The 19,665-nt window shown below is 59.9% G+C and overlaps 10 protein-coding genes across 10 annotated transcripts; 6 read left to right on the forward strand and 4 right to left on the reverse strand.

Annotated features, from left to right (window-relative positions):
- Positions 1-76: 76 nt before the first annotated feature.
- On the forward strand, positions 77-6,706 carry OT_ostta06g02440 (Protein of unknown function DUF490; the record flags this gene model as incomplete). The annotated part of the gene is made up of 1 exon (XM_022984029.1): positions 77-6,706. One exon carries the CDS (start codon positions 77-79, stop codon positions 6,704-6,706), a length of 6,630 nt encoding a protein of 2,209 aa, XP_022839229.1.
- Positions 6,707-6,756: 50 nt separating this feature from the next.
- OT_ostta06g02450 (NAD(P)-binding domain) lies at positions 6,757-7,959 on the reverse strand (the record flags this gene model as incomplete). Its single annotated transcript, XM_003079830.2, has 1 exon — positions 6,757-7,959. One exon carries the CDS (start codon positions 7,957-7,959, stop codon positions 6,757-6,759), a length of 1,203 nt encoding a protein of 400 aa, XP_003079878.2.
- A 179-nt stretch (positions 7,960-8,138) lies between these two features.
- On the forward strand, positions 8,139-9,314 carry OT_ostta06g02460 (Aminoacyl-tRNA synthetase, class Ic; the record flags this gene model as incomplete). The annotated part of the gene is made up of 1 exon (XM_003079831.2): positions 8,139-9,314. The coding sequence occupies one exon, from the start codon at positions 8,139-8,141 to the stop codon at positions 9,312-9,314; it is 1,176 nt and encodes a 391-aa protein (XP_003079879.2).
- Positions 9,315-9,379: 65 nt separating this feature from the next.
- OT_ostta06g02470 (Translocation protein Sec62) lies at positions 9,380-10,510 on the reverse strand (the record flags this gene model as incomplete). Its single annotated transcript, XM_022984030.1, has 1 exon — positions 9,380-10,510. One exon carries the CDS (start codon positions 10,508-10,510, stop codon positions 9,380-9,382), a length of 1,131 nt encoding a protein of 376 aa, XP_022839230.1.
- Positions 10,511-10,556: 46 nt separating this feature from the next.
- On the forward strand, positions 10,557-11,624 carry OT_ostta06g02480 (Uncharacterised protein family FAM98; the record flags this gene model as incomplete). The annotated part of the gene is made up of 1 exon (XM_003079834.2): positions 10,557-11,624. One exon carries the CDS (start codon positions 10,557-10,559, stop codon positions 11,622-11,624), a length of 1,068 nt encoding a protein of 355 aa, XP_003079882.2.
- Positions 11,625-11,705: 81 nt separating this feature from the next.
- Positions 11,706-13,145, reverse strand: OT_ostta06g02490 (unnamed product; the record flags this gene model as incomplete). The annotated part of the gene is made up of 1 exon (XM_022984031.1): positions 11,706-13,145. The coding sequence occupies one exon, from the start codon at positions 13,143-13,145 to the stop codon at positions 11,706-11,708; it is 1,440 nt and encodes a 479-aa protein (XP_022839231.1).
- A 420-nt stretch (positions 13,146-13,565) lies between these two features.
- Positions 13,566-14,927, forward strand: OT_ostta06g02500 (Protein of unknown function DUF667; the record flags this gene model as incomplete). The annotated part of the gene is made up of 1 exon (XM_003079836.2): positions 13,566-14,927. The coding sequence occupies one exon, from the start codon at positions 13,566-13,568 to the stop codon at positions 14,925-14,927; it is 1,362 nt and encodes a 453-aa protein (XP_003079884.2).
- Positions 14,928-14,957: 30 nt separating this feature from the next.
- Positions 14,958-15,395, reverse strand: OT_ostta06g02510 (Conserved hypothetical protein CHP02058; the record flags this gene model as incomplete). The annotated part of the gene is made up of 1 exon (XM_003079837.2): positions 14,958-15,395. The coding sequence occupies one exon, from the start codon at positions 15,393-15,395 to the stop codon at positions 14,958-14,960; it is 438 nt and encodes a 145-aa protein (XP_003079885.2).
- Positions 15,396-15,493: 98 nt separating this feature from the next.
- OT_ostta06g02520 (Protein DA1 like) lies at positions 15,494-16,996 on the forward strand (the record flags this gene model as incomplete). The annotated part of the gene is made up of 1 exon (XM_022984032.1): positions 15,494-16,996. The coding sequence occupies one exon, from the start codon at positions 15,494-15,496 to the stop codon at positions 16,994-16,996; it is 1,503 nt and encodes a 500-aa protein (XP_022839232.1).
- Positions 16,997-17,126: 130 nt separating this feature from the next.
- OT_ostta06g02530 (Proline-tRNA ligase, class IIa) lies at positions 17,127-19,651 on the forward strand (the record flags this gene model as incomplete). The annotated part of the gene is made up of 2 exons (XM_022984033.1): positions 17,127-18,846; positions 19,107-19,651. The coding sequence occupies 2 exons, from the start codon at positions 17,127-17,129 to the stop codon at positions 19,649-19,651; spliced, it is 2,265 nt and encodes a 754-aa protein (XP_022839233.1).
- Between the last annotated feature and the right edge of the window lie 14 nt (positions 19,652-19,665).

The following is a 19,665-nucleotide window of genomic DNA, read 5'->3' on the forward strand; positions in this document are numbered from 1 at the left end:
CGGTGGCGTCGTCGCGGTGGAACGGCGCGAGCGCGGCGGCGAGAGACGAGCGAGCGGTTGATTACGCGACGTGCACATGCATCGCGCGTCCTCGTCCGCGTCGACGAGCGACGGGCGATGGACGCGCGCGGGCGCGGGGCGTCGATCGCGGACGTTGTTTCCGTGCGGTGCTCGATTGGACGGCGTGCGGTGCGTCTTGCGGAGACGGTCGGGGACGACGACGCGGGACGTCAGGCTGGACGTCGAGGCGGTCGGGGACGACGACGGACCGCGGTGGATCGGAGAGGGCGCGGACGACGATGGATCGCGGGACGTCGGTGAGAGCGATGCGGTGAACGACGCGGGGGCGGTTGGGACGCCGGGATCGGAGACGACGGCGCGAGAGGTGAGCGCGGAGTCCGAACGCGACGGCGCGGCGGAGCGATCGACGCGGGCGGGGAGCTCGAGGTCGAACTCGAGCGACGAAGTGAATGGATCGGCGAAGATGATCGTCGACGATGGTGCTCGGGTGGACGTGAGCGTGGATGAGGGCAGTGGCGTGAGTGGGACGGTGCGATTGCGTCGCAAGTCGGAGCCCGAGCCGACGTACGTCACGGCTGGCGGGACGGTGCGGAAGAAAGTCGATCCAAGTCGTGGGCTGGGTCCGAGGCGGTCGTACGCGCGAGAGGCCTTGCTCAAGGCTCGTCGGAACGCTGCGGATGCGATTGATAATCTGCGCACTAATCGGCTTGAGGTGAGCGCGAGCGCGAAGGATGGCATCAGCGAAGAGGCGAGAATCGCTGGCGAAGCGGTCGCCTTGGCGAAGGTCACCGCCGAGGCTTTGCGAGGGACGGGGCCAATCACGATGGAGGAGTGGAGCGCTGCGATGTCCACCGCATTATCGGCGGTCTGGCGAGAGCTGTGGTATCGCTGGAGCCAAAAATTGAAACAGTCGGTGAAGTGGGCGTTGGCGCTCACAGCCGTGATGTCCGCAGTGTTTCATTACATCGTCGGCCCAGCCGTCGTGAGTCCTAGACTGCCGTACATCGGCGAGATGGCGAGTTCGGTAGTCGGTCGCCCGGTGCGCGTCGGTCGGTGTAAGAGTTTGTCCTTCATGGGCGCTCTGGGGTTTGGGAAATTCCTCGAGGTTGGTCCGGTGGTTTTGGGTCCGTCGGAGACGGAGAAGAGCATAGTCGAGGTGGATTCAGTGAAGATTTCTTACGATGTCCTGCGCTCGATTTTGAGACGCAAGCTAGTCACTGAGGTGAACCTAGAGGGCGTTAACGCGTCGCTTCGACAGGGTGAGAATAACTCATGGTTCGGCTATCCCGAGGATACAAATCCGTTAAGCTCCAGGCCGACGTTACAGCTCGGATCGATTTCAAAGGCGGGCGTTAAAAAGCAGCAGAGCTTTGCACCCTCGGTAGAATTGAGAGTCGTTCGTCTCGATCGTGGGAACGCCAAGCTGAACTTACAAGGCGACCCAGAGCCGCGCAAATTGAGAAACGTGCAAGGCAAGGCGGTGATAAGTTCCGCCGGTAGAGTCGAAATGGATCTGGTGATGATACCGGAGACCAGGCAAACGCCTCCAACAAAACGACCAACGACCATGCTTGCCAAAAATCCAGTCAGGCACTTGCGGAAAGAGCAGACCCCTGCAGAGGTTAGATCGCTAGAGACAGAAGTGCTACGAGGAACGAACGGCGGGCAGATTCGTGCGTTTGCAACTTACACGCCAGCGCAACAGCGTGGCAGCCGGGCCAGGCAGGGATATGCCGAATTGAAGGTTCGGGCGCAACTCAACAACACTAGCGCAGCGTTTCTTGAGCGCGTGATACCGAATGTTCCAATCGACATTCGAGGCGGTCGTTTGGACGGAGAGGTACGCTTGACGAGCAACAGCAAGTCAACGTGGAGTTTCCCTGATTTTGGTGGTCAGTTGAAGGGGAAAAATCTCTGGTTTCACTTTTTTGACTCGACGGATGACTTCGCCGACACCGACGTCGATTTAGTCTTTGAGGGTAAACGAATGTACATGCATGGGGGCGAGGGATACTTTGGACACGTTCCGTTGACGGTGACTGGAGATCTCGATTTGAATTCCGCTGACGGCGAGTACCGCCTGAGTGCTCAAGTGAGCCCGGTTGAGGTACATGATTTGCGAGAAACTTTGGGAGTTCGCCCGATTCCTCGACCATTGGCCGGGAGTGTCAAAGGTTTCTTGTATTGTTCGGGTCCGCTGGAGGCGCCCGTATTCACAGGTCGAGCTGAGACCACGGTTCCAACGACAGGCAATTTGAACAAAGAAAAGCCAGGAACGGAGATGGCTTGGTCTGAGGATGCGGTTAAGGCTGCCCAAAGTCAAGGTGCGGTTGCGGCGTACGATCGTGTTCCGTTCAAATCGGCGAACGCAGTCTTTACGGCGGACATTAAGAAAGGAATATTTTCTTTACACAGTGCGGAAGCAATTCCAGTTGACGGAGGTAAACTTCGCGCTTCTGGTCGCATTTCAACCAAGCCAGACGCATTGCATGACCCTGAGGCGCTGGACGTGGAAGGTACGGGCGCGGATCTAGATGTTCTGAAACTTGCCAAACGACTCGTCTCACCCGGCACCGAAGAACCGCCCTGGCTCCATCGACTGTGTCCATCTTCACCGGTGAGTGTCTCGGGTACTTTTGTCGGCGCTCTCTCAGAGCCTGTTCTTAGCGCGAATTGGACGGTTGAAGAAGAGGAATACAAAGGTCATTTGATGATGACGAGGGAGGGCGTGACGACAAATCTCGAGACTCCTGTTCTTGAAATGAAAGCGTCCGTCGCGACACAGTTTGCTCCTTTAGAAGTGCAACTGAAAGCGACGAGTGTTGAGGAGGCGATTGCGTTAGGTAAGCCAAAGGTCACGGATGCCGAGGCTGACTTCAAGCTCAACGGCGCGGATGTTGCGACTTGGTTGATAGCTGAGGATGCGACCGACGCACCAGACCGTGTTCGCCTTCGCCTCGGAGGCCGCACACGACTGAAGGGTAAGTTTACTCAGCCGCGGAACGAAGACGACGAAGAAATTGTGGGTATGCTTCCGTCGTTCACCGGGCAACTTCAGTTGGATAATCTTCGAGTGAACAAGCTGGAGTTTGCCCCCAAAATGACCGGCAAGTTGAAGGCGTCCGAATCTGGACTCCAGTTGCATGCGAAGAGCAGATCCGATGAGTACCTGGAAACTTCCATCGACAACAACGGTAAAGCCAGCGTCAGCATCCGTCGCAATAATCTTAAACTTTCGGGTGCCGTCGATGATTTCGCTGGAAGCTTGGAAGTTGCTGGACTCATGCTCGATGATTTAGAAATCGCTTCTCTGCGCGGAAAAGTTGAAGCCGCTACTGCCAAAATTGACTTGCGCGATCGTACGGGTACCGGCATGCTTTCTCTGAAGCAACCACGTGTGAGCGGTATCTCTGGTGAATCGCTGAAAGCGAACGTTAGTTGGAAAGATCGTATCGTGAGTCTCGAGCGCGCGACGTTAAAGCAGTTGAAGTCAAAGTATCAAGCTGATGGCGACTACGCACTTCCCGACGAGGTTTGGAACGCGTTGCCAAGCAAGCGCGTTCCAGTCGAGGAAGAAAGCCCCATCGTTGAAGATATTGTTCCGGTCACGGATTCTATGACGACGCCCACTGCGACGCAACAACCGGAATTTGCGGCACAAACGCGAGACATTGAAGTGGATGCGGAGGAACCTCCGGTGCAAACCGACGCCGTCGAGAGCAAATTCTTCAAACGACTTCGTCGACCCACGATGATTGATAAATTCACGCAGGGGACAATTATGAAGATCAAGCGTCTCATTTCAAAACAGCCTCCTAAGGTTGAAACGGAGCTAACATCGAACGTCCAGACAAGAGCTGGAACGAGACAAGTTGAATTGCAGCAAACTGTTGAGTCTATCGAGGAACAAAGACTCGAAAAATCGCAACCTGCAGATGATAGAGTGGAACAAGTTACGTATACCGTCGACGACGAAACGACGCTTGTCGACAATGATAGGAATACATCGGTTGATGCGGATGACCAACAAGACGCACCAACGACTGATGCCCCCGCCGATACGGTTCAAGAAGCAGCTGAAGAAGAAGCGATGGAGACCTCCAAAGATGTCTTGTCTGCTGAAATCGCCGCGATAGTTCAAGGAATCGACGATGAAAAAGTCAAGACAACAGCTGCGGGGAAAGCATTTAAATCTGTGTTCCGCACGGCTCGAAACGTCGTCACGTCAAACAGATTGAAGGAAAAGGAGGCACCGGAAGAGAAACCGCGCATTGGATTGGAATCGTACGAAAAGGAGTTCGCTGCAGCCACTTCTGGTGCGTGGCGATTCCGACTCGCGGTGCCGCAAGCGGACATCGAAGAAATGCTTCCAGTCGTACGAGTTCTCACGGATCTTCGCAAGGGAGCGACTTTGGAGGAATACGGCAGGGCGAAACAAGCTTTTCTGGCTGGCGTGGAAAACATGGGGTACGCCTTTGTGGATTTGGCACGGCAAGTTGATGAAGTATCGGCGGAAACTAAGGGCGACATCGAGGGAGTAGACAATATTCCCATCGATGCTTTGGCGACAAAAGAGTCGGTAAAACAACTACCTGGCTTGCAAGACTTAAAAGGGGAATGGCACGGCATGATTCAAGCCACGGGAGGTCACCAAGAGGTGCTTGATTCGCAACCAACAGAGACTGTTCTCTTTGACGTCGCTGGTAGCGATTGGCAGTGGGGGCAGTATAAGGTCTCGCGAGTCGACGCACAGGGCGAGGCCAATTCGAAAGAAGGGTTGAAATTGAAAAACTTGGAAGTGTCTTCAGATGCGGCGAGTCTGTCCGTTTCGGGTGCCATAGGCGGTCCCAAGCAAGATGCAACGTTCGCCGTCAGAGATTTCCCAGCGCCACTGCTCGGCGCATTTGTGGGACCGATGCTTCCGGAGCAAGCTGTCGCCGATTTCCCTCCGGTGAGCGGCGACTTACTTGTCCAGGGTCATCTTGCCGGCTCTGTTACTGCACCGGAAGGCGAGTTCCTCATGCGTCTCCGTGACGGCAAGATCGGCAACGTCAAGCTGAAGACGGCTGAGCTTAACGCCGAACTAAATGACGCAAGGCGTGCTGAGTTCGAGGGTGAAGCCATGCCCGCCCAGGGCACCGGTGTCTTCCGAATCGCCGGCGCAGTCCCGCTTCCTGAGGCCACCGATCAGTCTTTGGCTGTCGATTGGCGCGTGCGAGAGCAAGGCGTCACCCTGCTAACTGCGTTTGTTCCACAGATCGCGGAATGGCAGAGCGGCGCTGCCGATTTATCCTTACACGTCAGAGGCACTCCGACCGCGCCGGTGTATGACGGCGTGATGGAGATCCGAAAGGCACGCGTGTTATCGCCGTTGCTCGCGCGTCCGATTTACCCGGCGAACGCGACTGTTCGTATCCAGCGTAACACGTTGTACGTGGATGACGTCGAGGCGAGGAGTGGTAAGGGCGTTCTGCGAATGAAGGGAGCGATGCCCATACTCAAGCCCTCCCGTCCAGCGGGTGGTGAAACTTGGGAAGGTCTCGTCGCTCGAGCCGACACCCAAGGGGGCGTCAAGGTCTCGATGGACGGACTCGACATGCGAGTCAGGAACGTGTACAGCGGACAGCTGAACGCAAACATGGTCGCTAAGGGAACTGTCTTGGCGCCCGAACTCAGTGGGGACGTTCGCTTTTCTAGAGGTACGGCACTCGTACAGCAGCAAGCACCCGTCGAAGGCGCACTGAACCAGGAAAGTGACAAGAGAGGAGTGCTCGCTGGGATTTTAGAACGAGCTGCTCGTGCAAATGACCCGAATCACCGGGATGGTTATTCTTCCGATTTGGAAAACGAATTCATGAGCGAGAAAAATCTCGAGAAGCTGCAAAACTTCCGTTTACGAGGTCTTCAGATCAATGTTGGTCCCGAGATTTCGGTGGTGTACCCTTTCGTCATGAATTTTGGTGTGAGCGGTGAAATCACGCTCGACGGCGCTGTCGACGCAAACGCCATCAAGCCGAACGGCTCGCTTTATTTCGATAGAGGTGACGTCAACTTGGTCGCCACGCAAGTCAGACTCGACCGAGACCATCCGAACAGGGTCGTATTCTCTCCGGACAAAGGTTTAGATCCGTTCGTCGACATGGCTTTCCTCGGCACGGATCTTCGAGCACTTATCCAAGGTCCGGCGTCACGATGGACGGACAGCCTGACGCTCACCTCTTCAGCGCAGGTCACTCCGAGTGAGGGTGACACGATTTCACCGAGCGAAGCGGCGCGGATTTTCGAGAGTCAGCTCGTCGAGTCCTTGCTCGAGCATGACGGCACCATCGCCTTCAGTAACTTGGCGTCTTCAACATTGGCGTCTCTCATGCCAAAGATAGAAGCGGGCGGTAACGTCGGGAGAGCTCGATGGCGATTGACCGCCGCACCGTCGCTGCCCGGTCTTCTGTCTCTCGACCCAGATTTGGATCCATTCAGTAGCACTGGCTCTTTCACGCTCGGTTCTGAAGCCGAAATTTCCTTTGGTGATTCACTTCAAGCGACGCTTAGCCGCAACCTCGATGCGGAAGAGATGCGCACCGAATTGTCGCTCGTTTATAAGCTCACAAAGAAATTACGGATGCAGTTGAAGAGTCTCTCGGCGTCCGCCACGCGAGTCATGTTTGAATTCAGTACGAAAGATTAGGTAGTACCCATACCAGACACAGACAAAGTTGTAAAATTACATTTGCGCATTCAAGCACTTGAGGATACGCACGCTTCGCGCACGCGCTTATCGCTCGTCCAGAAACTTCCCTCAGTCAACGCGCCGCGCGAGCCAAACATTTGCGGACACTCCGATGACGTCGGCTCGCGACTAACCGCGAGCACGACGCCGCGCGCTGCTTTCGACGGAGCCTGCATCAAACCCGATGCTTTCCCAAAGAAGCGATACAGCACTTGAAGCGTCTTTGGCCAATGTCGAACTAGACGCGTATCGATGAGCCCTGGGTCTAACAGTACCGCTGAAACGCGACCGCCAAACTCTTTTTGCCAGATTCTATGTTTCTCAACCGCGTACGCGCTGATCGCCACCTTGCTCCACATGTAATTGAGCGTCGGGTCGTCTTCGCTCGACGTGCCGGATTTCAGCCACCTCTCAAACGCCTCGAACCCGAGTGCTCGCGCCGTGGAGCACCGATGCACGAACGACCCAACGAATACGACGCGAATCGGCGACGCCCTCGACGCACTCGTCATTTCCTGCACTAATCTGTCCGTCAAGAGCGCGACGTTGTGAAAATTCACCGTCGCCGTCAGGCTCCTCCCCTCGACGTCGCCCTCATCGGCGAACACCGCCGCGCAGTGCACGACCACGCGCACGTCCACCCCTCGCCTTCGAAGCTCTACCAATGAAATCCCTCCAACGTCTCGCTCGCTCGCCAGATCCAAAGGTCCAACCAACTCGACGCGCGTCTCCGGCGCCTCGCGTCGACACGCGCGCGCGAACGCGTGCGCCTCGCTCACGCCACCCAATCGATACGGCACCGCGATCGCGTATCCCTCACGCGCGAGCGCCAACGCCGACGCCCGTCCGAGTCCCGAGCTCCACCCCGTGACGAGCGCGCCGACCGCGAGCTCCGCGTCGTCATCCGCGTCCGCCGCGCGTCGCGTCAACCACCGCGCCGGCCCTCGTCCCACCCCTTTCCCACGCGCCCCACCCCTTTTCGCGCGCACCATCGTCACCACCAACGTCACCGCCCAATCGACGAGCGTGCGCACCGCGCGCGGGCGCCACCGCGTCGTCGTCGCGCCGTTCGTCCGCGCACCCATCGTCGACGCGTTCGCCGTCCTCGCGCACCGTCGCACGCGCGTCTCCACCCCGCGCGATCGATCGATCGCGTGCGCGAGCGCGAGCGAGCGCGCGTCGAGCGCGAGCGACGCGCGCGCGCTCGGCATGGCGTCGACGCGATGTCGCGATTGATGTGACGTCGTCATTCCATCGCGTCGGCGTCCACGCGCGCGGGCGACGCGTGATGCACCGCGCGTTGGCGTCCACGCGCGCGCTCGCGTCGGGCGCGCGCGGACGATGGCGCGCGACGTCCGCGGGCGCGCGCGCGCGGCGCACGGGGAGTCGAATGGACGACGCGAAGCCCTCGGTGATGGATGGATTTCGCGCGCGCGCGCGCGCGTCGACGCTCGCGCGGGCGTCGACGGACGGCGCGGCGGACGGTCCCGGTGACGTGAACGCGGGGGCGGGGCGGCGGAAGCGCGTGCTGAGCGGGGTGCAACCCACCGGGTCGATCCATTTGGGGAATTATTTCGGCGCGATTCGAAACTACGTGAAACTGCAGGAAGAGTACGACGCGTTTTACTGCGTCGTGGACTTGCACGCGATCACGAATGGGGAGGTGGAGCCGGCGGTGCTGGAGCGGTCGACGCGCACGAGCGCGGCGATTTATTTAGCGGCTGGGGTGGACGCGTCAAAGGCGAGCGTCTTCGTGCAGAGTCACGTCCCGGCGCACAGCGAACTGTGTTGGTTGTTGAACTGCGCGGCGCCGATCGGGTGGTTGGAGAAGATGATTCAGTTTAAGGAAAAGGCGCGAAAGGCTGGTGAGGACGTGAGCGTCGGGTTGTTGGATTATCCAGTTCTCATGGCGGCGGATATCTTGCTCTACAAGGCGGACCTCGTGCCCGTGGGAGAGGATCAGAGGCAACACTTGGAGCTCACGCGCGATCTCGCGGGACGCGTGAACGGGTTGTACGGGGGGAAGAAGTGGAAGAAGAGGAAGGGGAAGGCTCCGAGCGGGCGCTCGCGCGGTGGGGACGTGCTCTTGGTGCCGGAGGCGTTCACTCCGAAGGAGGGCGGACGCGTGATGTCTCTCACCGACGGCGCGTCGAAGATGAGCAAGTCAAATCCGGCGGAGGGATCCAGGATCAACGTGTTGGATACCCCGGATGAGATCGCGAAGAAGATTAAGCGGTGCAAGACGGACGCGTTCGAGGGATTGGAGTTTGGAAACCCCGAGCGACCTGAGGCAAACAATTTGTTGACGATGTATCAACTGTGCACCGGTAAGACGCGCGAGGAAGTCTTGGCCGACTGCGGCTCGATGCGATGGGGCGACTTCAAGCCCGTGCTCACCGACGCTGTGATTGAACACTTGTCGCCGATTCAAACGCGTTACAACGAAATCATGGACGAACCCGGATACCTCGACGGCGTGCTCAAGGAGGGCGCGGACAAGGCGAACGAAGTCGCGAACACGACTCTTCGCGACGTCCGCGATGCGATGGGATTCGTTCAGTTTTAAGAGCTCGCGCCTATTTATGAAATGAAACATTGTTGTCAATTGAACTATCGCACTATAGCGAAGACTTAGAGTTCCTCGCGTCGCGGCTCTGGCGTGTCTTCTTCGATGTCTTCTTCTTCGATGTCGCCGACCTCGGCGAGAATGTCATCCAAGCTCGGAATCGTCACGTTCGCCGTCGCGTTCGCGCCTTCCGCCGTCGCGTTGTTGACGACATCGTCCACCGTCGCGTTCGTGTCCATCGTCACGTTCGCCGTCGCGTTCGCCGTCGCGTTCGCCGTCGCGTTAGCCCCTCCGAGACTCTTTGGTCCATCCTTGAGGTTGAACAAGTCGAGGATGGAATCGTGTGCCCTGTTCAGGTTCGCCACCGCGCCTCCGGTCTCCGGCGCGACGCTGTACAATCCGTACACCACGGCGCCACCGATGGTCAAGAATCCAACTCGCTGCAACGGCCCGATCTTCTTCGCTCTCTTATCGAACGCGAAGAGCGGCTTGAAGATCTCGTTGATCGGGATCTCGTCGTCGGTGAGATTCGGCAAGAGCCAAAAGTGCTCCCCGGTGAAGATCCACACCGCGATGAACACCGCTAATCGCACCGTGAACGTCACCCCGAACGTCCCCAAGATCGCCAGACACACGTACAGGATTAACTTTTTGAACCAAATCGGCGACAGCGGAAACAGGCACATGGCGACGACGAAGAGCGCGAACAACCCGCTCATCAACACCCCCGTCCAGCTCATCGGCGGCGTGTACGTCCACGCGTAGAACGCATCCTGCACGAACGTCTGATCCCGCGTTCGCTCCAGATAATGCGGAAATTTCACCAACTTCACCCGTCCCTTGCGCGCGCGCTTGATCTCTCGTTCGCACCGAATGAGATACCCTCGCTGCAACAACGCCTGTCCAACGTGCCGCGCCCGCGCCTCGTTCGCCCGCGTCGCGTACGCCGGGTCATTCTCCATCGTCTCGCGCTCCTTCTTATCGTTCACCGGCGCGTGTTCATCCAACAGATCGCGTCGAACGTCGATGATCCATCGATAGAAATCTTTCCCTCGAATGAAATCCACGCGATTATCTCCCAGTCTCGCGCTCCTCGCCTCCGGTCCGTCCTTGGCGCTCCGCACGACGTACGCCAGGTGATCGATCTCGGCGTCTCGGCGCTCCCGTCGCGCCCCCGCGGTGGCGTCGGTCGTCATGCGCGTCGAGGCGTCACACACTGACGCGACACCGACGCCCGTCGTCATGACGGTCGACGCCGACGCGCTCGCCCACGCCCTGGACGCGCTCGAGGACGCGGCGTGCGCGAGCGAAGACATTCGCGCGGTGGACGTCGAGCGCGTGCGCGCGGCGCTGACGGCGAGCGAGGCGGCGACGATGGGACGCGAGACGCGAGAGGCGCTGGAAAAGTGCGCGCGCGCGATCGCGTCGCGACGCGCGGCGATGCGCGCGAACGGGGACGACGCGGACGCGATCGATGCGGTGTTGAAGGCGCTGCGATTCGGGGGAGGGGTTGAGGCGGTGGACGCGATGCGGGCGTGCGCGACGCGCGCGCACTGCGCGGCGCTGGCGCGGACGCGGGCGAGGCGGAACGAAGAGGAAACACCCGCGGAAGGGCCGCGGGAGGTCGTGCGCGCGAGAGAAGAGGAGGCGATGGAGTTGAATGAGGTGAGTGAACGCGCGGTGCGCGCGTTGGAGCGGTTGGCGGTGGGACTGAAGACGTCCGGAGACGCGGAACCGACGGAGGTTTTGGAGGCGGCGGCGGCGCGCGCGCGGGCGACGCTGGAGACGCTACCGAAGAATCATACCGAGCGCGTGTTAGATTCGTCTAAGTGGACGAATGCGCAGCGAGAGATGATCGAACGCGTGGAGAGGGCGCTGCATGATGAGTACAAGGCGCGAAGGCGTATGGTGCGCACGCGCGCAGAGGTGACGACGACGTCCTTCTGTTACAGCCCGAGATTGAACGCGCTCAAGGATGTTCGAGAAGATTTCGCGCGACGCGTCATCGAAGAGCTTCACGTGGCGCCGCAGGTGACGATGGACGACGTGTGCGACGCGCGCTACGCGGATTTGGCGATGGCTGGAATAAAGGTAACCGCCGGAAACGAAGGCTTGCAGAGCGCGGTGAAAAAGGTAATGATGGGGTCGGTTCCCGATCGCGGTGGTCGCACCGACGGAAACGATCGCGTTACTGCGAACATGCCCTCTTTCGTGGAACGCAAAGAAGCTCCAGCCGGTGGAGGCGGCCGAGGCAGTGGAGGAGGTGGAGGACAGAAGACACAGAAGAAGAAGGGAGCCGTTCGTTGGTAGTTTTGTACGAGTTTCTAGTTTCGTTTTCATCGCCAAATTAGTTATTACAATCCTTGGTAGAGCCTACACGCCGCGACTGATTCACGACTGATTCTTTAACGCCTCGGTGACGGCTTCCAATGCCTCGCCTACATAGTTCAAGTTCGTCGTCATGAGACGAGTCACCGCGAGCTGTGCCGCTTGCGGAGGGACCATCTCGACGTTGATGAGCGAAATGTTAGCTCCGCGCGTGGGCCACTCAAAGGGAACGTCCAAGACAGCGACAGCGCCGTTCGGAAGCGCGGCTCGGACGAGCGACTCACCGGAACTCCATCTGAGCGCAGTGCGCGCCGCCGCAGCGGCGAGCGCCTCGGCGCGCTGAGCCGTCGCCGCGATTCGTAAGCGGATTTCCGCGAGCGCTCGCGCGAGAACAGGCATGCCCGCGGCCTCTTCAATAATGTCCAGGATCGGCGTGTCCGAAGGCTCGAGCGTGGCCCCGGCGAGACGTGCGCTATCCTTCACCAAGTGTAAAGTAACCGTGTGCGTGGTCGAGCTCGGTCCACGCGGGGTTGAGCCCTCCATAGCGAACTCCGGAGTCGACGGCAAATGAGTGTGAATCTTGAGCACGAGAGCGTTCTCCTCGATGGCCAAAATTTCCACACCCTGCAGCGTCACCAACAACTTCGTTTGCTCTCGCACTGCCTCCTGTGCCTCGGCGATTTGGGCAGACATCTGCGCCTCTCTCGCGGCCGCCTTTGAAATGCCGATCAAATACTTAGCCTGGGCGTTGATTTGCTCAATGGCGCTCTCGTCTGGCGCGAGTTGCTCCTTCAGCTTGCTCGCCGCCATTTGATTCTCACTCAAACGCACGTTCACCTCGCGAAGTTCCACGTCCAGCGATTCGAGCTCGCGTTGTAACTCGTCCTTGGACTTCTCTCGGTCCGCCGCTGTCACGGAAGCGTCGCCTGCCTGCGCCTCCCACGCCGCCGTCGCCGCCTCCGCCTCCAACGTCTCCAGCTCCTCGACAACCTCCGTGAGCGCTCTGTGCTCGACGCGAAACGTCTCGTACTCATCCCCAAGCGCCGCGATCTGGCGCTCCATTTCCTCAACTCTTCGTTCGTTCTCGCTCGTCAAACTTTTCAAACGCTGCTGCAAAGCCTTGAACCCTTCGCTCTCCGTCGGCGCATCCTTCGGCAACTGACGAGACTCCAACACCGCCTTCAAAAACGCCTGCTCCGTCGACAGCTCGATCGTCCCAAACTTCAGGCGCTTGATGTGCGCCTTTATCAGCTCCAGATCCCCATCGCTATTCCCGAGCGCCTTCTCTCGCGCCTGCGACAAAATCTTCGCGAATGACTCCTCCGTCTGATTCAACTCCTTCAGCGCCGCGCGGAATCCAACCCCACTCGGCGCATCCCGCAGCGTCTGCATCGCCTCAGACTTCGCGAACACCCCCGGAGAGTGCACCGAGATGTCCTCGAACCGCAGCTGCAGCGGCGCGATCGTCGTGAGCGATTCGCTCGCCGGTCGCTCATCCACCATTTTCAAATCCTCTCACGGACACGATTCACCCTCCCGCGCGCGCTCTCTCGCGTCGATCCACCGCGAACCCCGGGGACGGGGGCAACGTACACGCGCGCGTGCGTCCGCGGCGCCGCGCCTCGACCGTCGCGCGCGCGGCGACGCGTCGTCGACGTGTGCGTCGCGTCGCGAGCTGTCGTTCCCCTCCACCGGGTGGACACCTAAACCCTAAACCCTACGCGTGTCGTGTGTCCACATATCACCCGTGTGTCACATATGTACACACAGAGTTATGTGTCATACACTACGACACGGTCGCCCGCGCGAGTCAACGCGCGCGGTCAACGCGCGGACGTCCGTCGCGCGCGCGACGCCGCACACGGCGACGCGCCGCGGACGTCGGCGCGCGACGGACGTCGGCGCGTGCGACGGCCTCGAGCGATGACGGCGTTCGACGCGTTCCAGGGCGGGGCCTCGGTCGAGCTCTTCGACGCGAAATCGCACGGGGTACCGTCGCGAAACGACGGTTCAGGTCGCCCGCGCGCGCGGTGGAGCGCGAGTCTGCGGTGGCGGGGTGGATGCGCGCGGGCGTACGACGACGCGTCGCGAGGGTACGTCGTGCGCGTGCGCGGGGGGGGAGCGGGGGCGTTGACGAGCGGAGACGGGCGCGAGGGAGGGCTGGGGGCGACGCAGCCGGTGTTGGCGTTGCAGCTGCGCGCGGAGGCTGGGGCGAATTTCTCGTTCGAGGTCGCCGTGCGCGATGGCGCGGACGCGCGACGGCGATTGTTGTTCAGTTCATCGTTTTCTGAGGTGCGGGCGACGCCGCTGCACTGTCAGGTTCCCTTGAGAGATCTCCCGCGCGACGAGTGGGTGAGTCTGTTGCTTCCGCTCGTCGAGCTCGTGCCGGTGTGCTTCGCGAGCGAGAGCGTGACGTACAAGTCCATCGATTCCATCGCGATCAGGGGGGAGTGTTGGATACGAAAGGTGTTCACCCTGCGCGGGGACACGCAGTCGCAGTTGCGGACGGATTCGAGAGATGGAGACGGTCCTCATCAAGCGGTGGTGATTCCTCGCGAATGTGATTTCCCACCGGGCGTTCACGCGGCGGCGCACACGGTGATTCCGACGCAAGATCCCGCGATGTACGAAGCGGACGAGGACGAACGTCGAGCACGGACTCGAGAGGTTCGAAAACCGATCAAAGTCGCGTTCGGTCGTCGTGTGCCTTCGTCGACGCCACGGCGCGAGCGAATTCGATTCGCCGCCGCGCCGGCGGAAGCGTTCGACGACGCCGGCGACGCGCGATGGACGCATCTCGATCAAATAATGTCCAACTTGCGAGTTCGAGAAGATACGAACGCGGCGGACGACGGTCAGCGATCGTGCACCGCGTCGTCGCCGTCGGAGTCGTATAGAAGCTCGCAATATTCAGAGGATGAAGCCGCGTTTCGGCCCGAATCTGAGGCTCGAGTCGCATCGCAAACGGAATCCTTCCGGTACGAAGAGCGTCAACGCAGGTATTCCACGGTCGATTTAAGTGATGAGGATATCGAAAATGTCGACGACTACGACGATGACTCGGAAGACGAGCGAGATTACGACGAAACGGACGAGGACATTCGCGACGAAATCGACGTTGATAACTTTGCCGAACGGGACCAGCGCGACGACGACGACAGCTCCGACGATCCGCGAGACGAGCGCGTCGAATTCGTCGACGAAAAATCAAGCGTCAACGAAGATGAATCGGACTCGGACGTCGCATCGCCCGTTCGATCCGTCGATTCACCGCTCTCATCGTAACGTTTTCATATCACATCGCGTCGTCTCCGATCAATACCCGACGCTCACGTTAGCCACGCACACCAAGAAATCATCGTTCGCGTCGCCCTGCTCCGGAATCGCGATCCACGACCGCGTCCGCAACCCCCCATCGTCCACCACCACCGGAAGAACCTCACCGTACGGAAAAGAATCCCGCACCGCGTCTCGGTCCACCGAAGCCCCTCTCGGCACGCCGAGGTGCACGTGTATCTTCATCCCTTCGTACCCCCCCGGAACGATCTCCCGGATCGACGGGATCGAGTTAAACTCAATCGCGTTCCTGCACGCCCGCAGCGCCGCCTTGGTCGCGTCTTGGCCGTGCTGATCCGCGCCGAAACCACACTCGCTGAATAAAACGCTCTCCATCCCATCCGGCGCGTACACTCGCACGCCGTCGTCGTACTCGATCGTCGGACGATTCGACGACGACGACGACGACGACGACATCCGCGTCCGCGCGCGTCGAGCGACGACGCGCGCGCGCAGACGCGCGCACGACCGAGCGAGCATGGAATCTTTCAGAGGTCGTTAGCGCGCGACGCGCAATGGGCGCCGAACACTCCACCGCGCCCGCGTCGTCGTCCTCGACCGAGCGCACGGTGGGTCGAGCGGCGATGGCGGCGGCGGCGAGCGCGTCGCGCGCGCGCGTCGTCCGACGAGGGGACGCGGGCGTGGACGATGCGCACGTCGTGGACTCGACGGAGGACGCGCTCGAACGCGTACGATGGGCTCGCGCGCGCGCGGGCGCGCTGGACGATGGATTTCTTCGACCCGCACCGAGCGCGCGGGGGGAGGGGGCGGAGACGGTGAACGACGAGGCGTTGGCGAGAGCGCTGCAGGCGGAGGAAGACGCGGCGGCGGAACGCGCGGATAACGGATCCGCGGTCGGGACGGCGTCGGGGGGGGAGGGTGACGCGAACGCGTGCGCTGGGTGCGGATGCGGCTTCAGTGGGTTGGAGTTGGCGCTGGGAGGGACCGTGGGCGCGCTCGGACGGCGGTGGCACGCGAAGTGCTTGCGATGCGACGACTGCGGCGAAGCGCTGTCCGGGAGGTTCGGTGGTGAGTTTTGCGTCGCGGGTAAGCCGGGAGGACGGCGACAGGTGTATCACAAGAGATGCTATCAGCAGCGGCATCGTCCGAGATGCGACGTGTGCGCGGAGTTTATCGCCGCGAGCGCCGACGGCTACATTCACTTTGAGACGACGCCGTATTGGGGAGAGATGACGTGCACGAGGCACGCCACGGATGGCACGCCTCGATGCGATGGGTGCCGACGGTACGAAAAGCGTGGAATCGAGAACGAGTACGTTACACTCCCGGACGATCGAAAGCTGTGCATGCACTGCGTGCAAACCGTCGTCGTGGATACACAAGACGCGGAGCCGCTGTACCGAGATGTCTTGGACTTTTTTAGCGAGCTCGGTCTCAGTGCCTTGGGACCGGGCGCGGCAGAGTTACCACCATTGTACATGTGCACGCAAGACGTCATCAATCACGTCGACGAAGAGGAGGCGTGGCATCGCGGGCGCACTTCGCAAGTCCGAGGCATGTGTGTCTCGCACGTTGAAACTATCAGCACCGTCTACAGGCAACCGACGTGGCGACAGGCCAACACCGGATCGATTTTCGACCTATTGGGGCACCTCGACGTGGTCGAACACCGAATTCCGCGATCGACGTCACAAAAGGTGACGGCAATTTTAGTCCTGAGCTGTCTTCCACGAATGTTAGCAGGCTCCATCTTGGCGCACGAGTGCATGCACATGTACCTCCGTCTAAATGGATATCCCCATTTGGAACCGGTCGTCGAGGAAGGATTGTGCCAACTTTTCGCCCTGCTATGGGTCGAGCGCCAAACCATCGCACCCGGCTCTTCATCCGACGACGCCGCGTTCGGCGCCTACGTCGCCAGTCAAATCAGAGAGGATCCGTCCGACGTCTACGGCGTCGGCGCTCGCCGCGCCATCGCCGCCAACGAATCCCACGGCCTTCGTGAGGTTTTATCCACCGTAAAACGCACGGGAACGTTCCCAGTTAGCCAACCATAGCGCTGTCATCGACGACAGATTCGCGCGTTCCGCCGGCGCGATCCGCGCCTCAACCCTGTCGCGACTTGCAAAAACCATTCACCGCAGATCGCGACCGCAGTGCGCACTCGCGCCCGTACGCGCGGCCCTGATGTCCACCGACGTGAACGCCCTGAGCGATGCCCTCGCGAACGCGTCCGTGGCCCCGATGTTCGCGACGCCGGAGCCGTTAAAGGGCGCCGCCGTGGTGTATCACAAAGACCTCGACGGCGCCGACATCGCGCGGACGCTCGCGAAAGTGTGCGGCGTATCGCTCACGTCGATGATGTGGAAGAAGTACAACGGTACGGTGAAGACGTCGCCCGCGTTGGAGTCCGGGGAGGGCGAGAGCGCGAGCGGGGCGCAAGGGATTTTGGATTGGGTCGCGGAGAAGGCGCGGGACGGAAACCGAGCGACGACGCACCCGGCGGGGAGTGATCCGGCGATGGTGGACGCTTGGACGACATTTGAGAGGGAGGAGTTGAGAGAACCGGCGTTCACGACGAGCGGGATGCTCGGAGGGGCGATCGCGATGGACGAGGGAAAGTTTGGGGAGGCGCTGGAGGCGCTGAAGCGAGCGTGCGCCAAGGTGAACGCGCGCCTGGGCGAGGCGAAGTTCTTGGGTGGGGACGCGCCGAGCATGGCGGACGTGGTCGTCGCGGCGACTTTGTATCCGGCGTTTGCGAAATCGCTCGATCCTGAGGCGCGGGACGCGATGCCGAACGTTGTGCGGCTCATGACGCAGATGGCGGCGCACGAGGATGTGAAGTCCGTCTTGGGGAAGCTTCGCATGTGCGACATGATTCGTATGCCCAAGTCGAAGGCGCCCAAGGCGTCGACGGAAAAGAAGGAGGGTGAAAAGAAGAAGACGAACGAAGCTAAGGGGGATAAGAAAAAGGAGACGGGTCTCGGTTTGTCCACGAAGCGCGACGAAGATTTTGGGGCGTGGTACTCGCAAGTCGTCGTTGCTGGTGATCTCATCGATTACTACGACATTTCTGGGTGCTACATCCTTAAGCCGTGGGCGTACGCGCAGTGGGAGGTCTTGAAGGAGTTCTTTGATAAGGAAATCAAGGCGTTGGACGTGGAGAACTGCTACTTCCCGATGTTCGTGTCCGCGAGTCGGTTGGAGAAAGAAAAGGATCACATTGAAGACTTTGCTCCCGAAGTCGCCTGGGTCACTCGAAGCGGCGAAACCGACCTCGAGGTTCCAATCGCGGTTCGCCCGACGTCGGAGACGGTCATGTACCCACACTACGCGCAATGGATTCGCTCTCATCGAGATCTGCCGTTGCGCCTAAACCAGTGGTGCAACGTCGTTCGTTGGGAATTCAAGCACCCTACTCCATTCATTCGCTCGCGCGAGTTCTTGTGGCAGGAGGGCCACACCGCGTATGCCACGAAGGAAGAGTGCGACGTCGAAGTTTTTCAAATCCTTGATCTCTACCGTCGAGTCTACGAAGAGTACTTGGCAGTTCCGGTTGTTCCGGGAAAGAAATCTGAAAAGGAGAAATTCGCCGGCGGTCTGTACACCACCACAGTAGAAGCGTACGTCCCGGGTTCTGGTCGAGGTGTGCAGGGTGCCACGTCGCACTGCCTGGGTCAAAACTTTTCGAAGATGTTCAACATCGAGTTCGAAGACACGAAGGGAGGAAAATCGTTGGCTTGGCAAAACTCGTGGGGTTTCACGACGCGAACTTTGGGAGTATGCTACATGGTACACGGTGACGATGACGGCTTGGTCCTTCCGCCCAAGGTCGCCCCTATCCAAGCCATCGTGATTCCGATCCCCAATAGCAAGCTCTCCGAAGACGAGAAGAAGAAGATGACTGGTACGTGTTGCACAATTTCTCGTAACGATTTCTCGCGCTCGCACCGACTTTCTTACCTGTGACTTCGCTCTTTTTGTTGTGAGCATTGTTGCCTTATAAAGGGTCGGAGATTAATTTACAGGGCGCCTTTACCAATATCTGGTCGAAACCTTCGGGTCATGGCTAAGTTATAATGGCTTGGTGTCCACATTCATGTTCTTGAGTGGATGAATCAACTCGAGCGACGCGTTACTGACCTCGCATTTTTACACTTCCCACAGACATCGCCGATGGCATGACCAAGGCTCTTAAGGCGGCTGGCGTGCGTTCCAAGTTGGACGCCCGCGACAACTACACGCCGGGCTGGAAGTACAACCACTGGGAGCTCAAGGGTGTGCCATTGCGCGTCGAGATCGGCGCTCGAGACATGGAGAACGGCACATGCATGATTGCCAGGCGTGACAACCGCGAGAAGGAGTCGGTGTCGATCGAAAACCTCCCCAAGCGCGTGCTCGAACTTTGCGAACAAGTTCAAAAGGATATGTTCGAGCGAGCGAAGAAGGCGCGCGATGAGAACATCGTCAAGCTCATGTCCTGGGACGGCTTTGTTGAGGCTCTGGACGCCAAGAAGCTGGTCATGACGCCGTGGTGCAATACAAAAGAGAGCGAGAACCTCGTGAAACAGAAGTCGACCAAAGAATCGGAAGGTGGCGCGGCGAAGACGCTTTGCATTCCATTCGAACAACCGGCGCTCGAACCGGGAACAAAGTGCTTCATCACCGGCGCGCCCGCCGAATGCTGGGTGCTCTGGGGTCGATCGTACTAATAAGCGCGCGTCAG

The sequence above is a fragment of the Ostreococcus tauri genome, assembly GCF_000214015.3.
Source record: "Ostreococcus tauri WGS project CAID00000000 data, contig chromosome 06, whole genome shotgun sequence".
Classification (NCBI taxonomy): Eukaryota; Viridiplantae; Chlorophyta; class Mamiellophyceae; order Mamiellales; family Bathycoccaceae; genus Ostreococcus; species Ostreococcus tauri.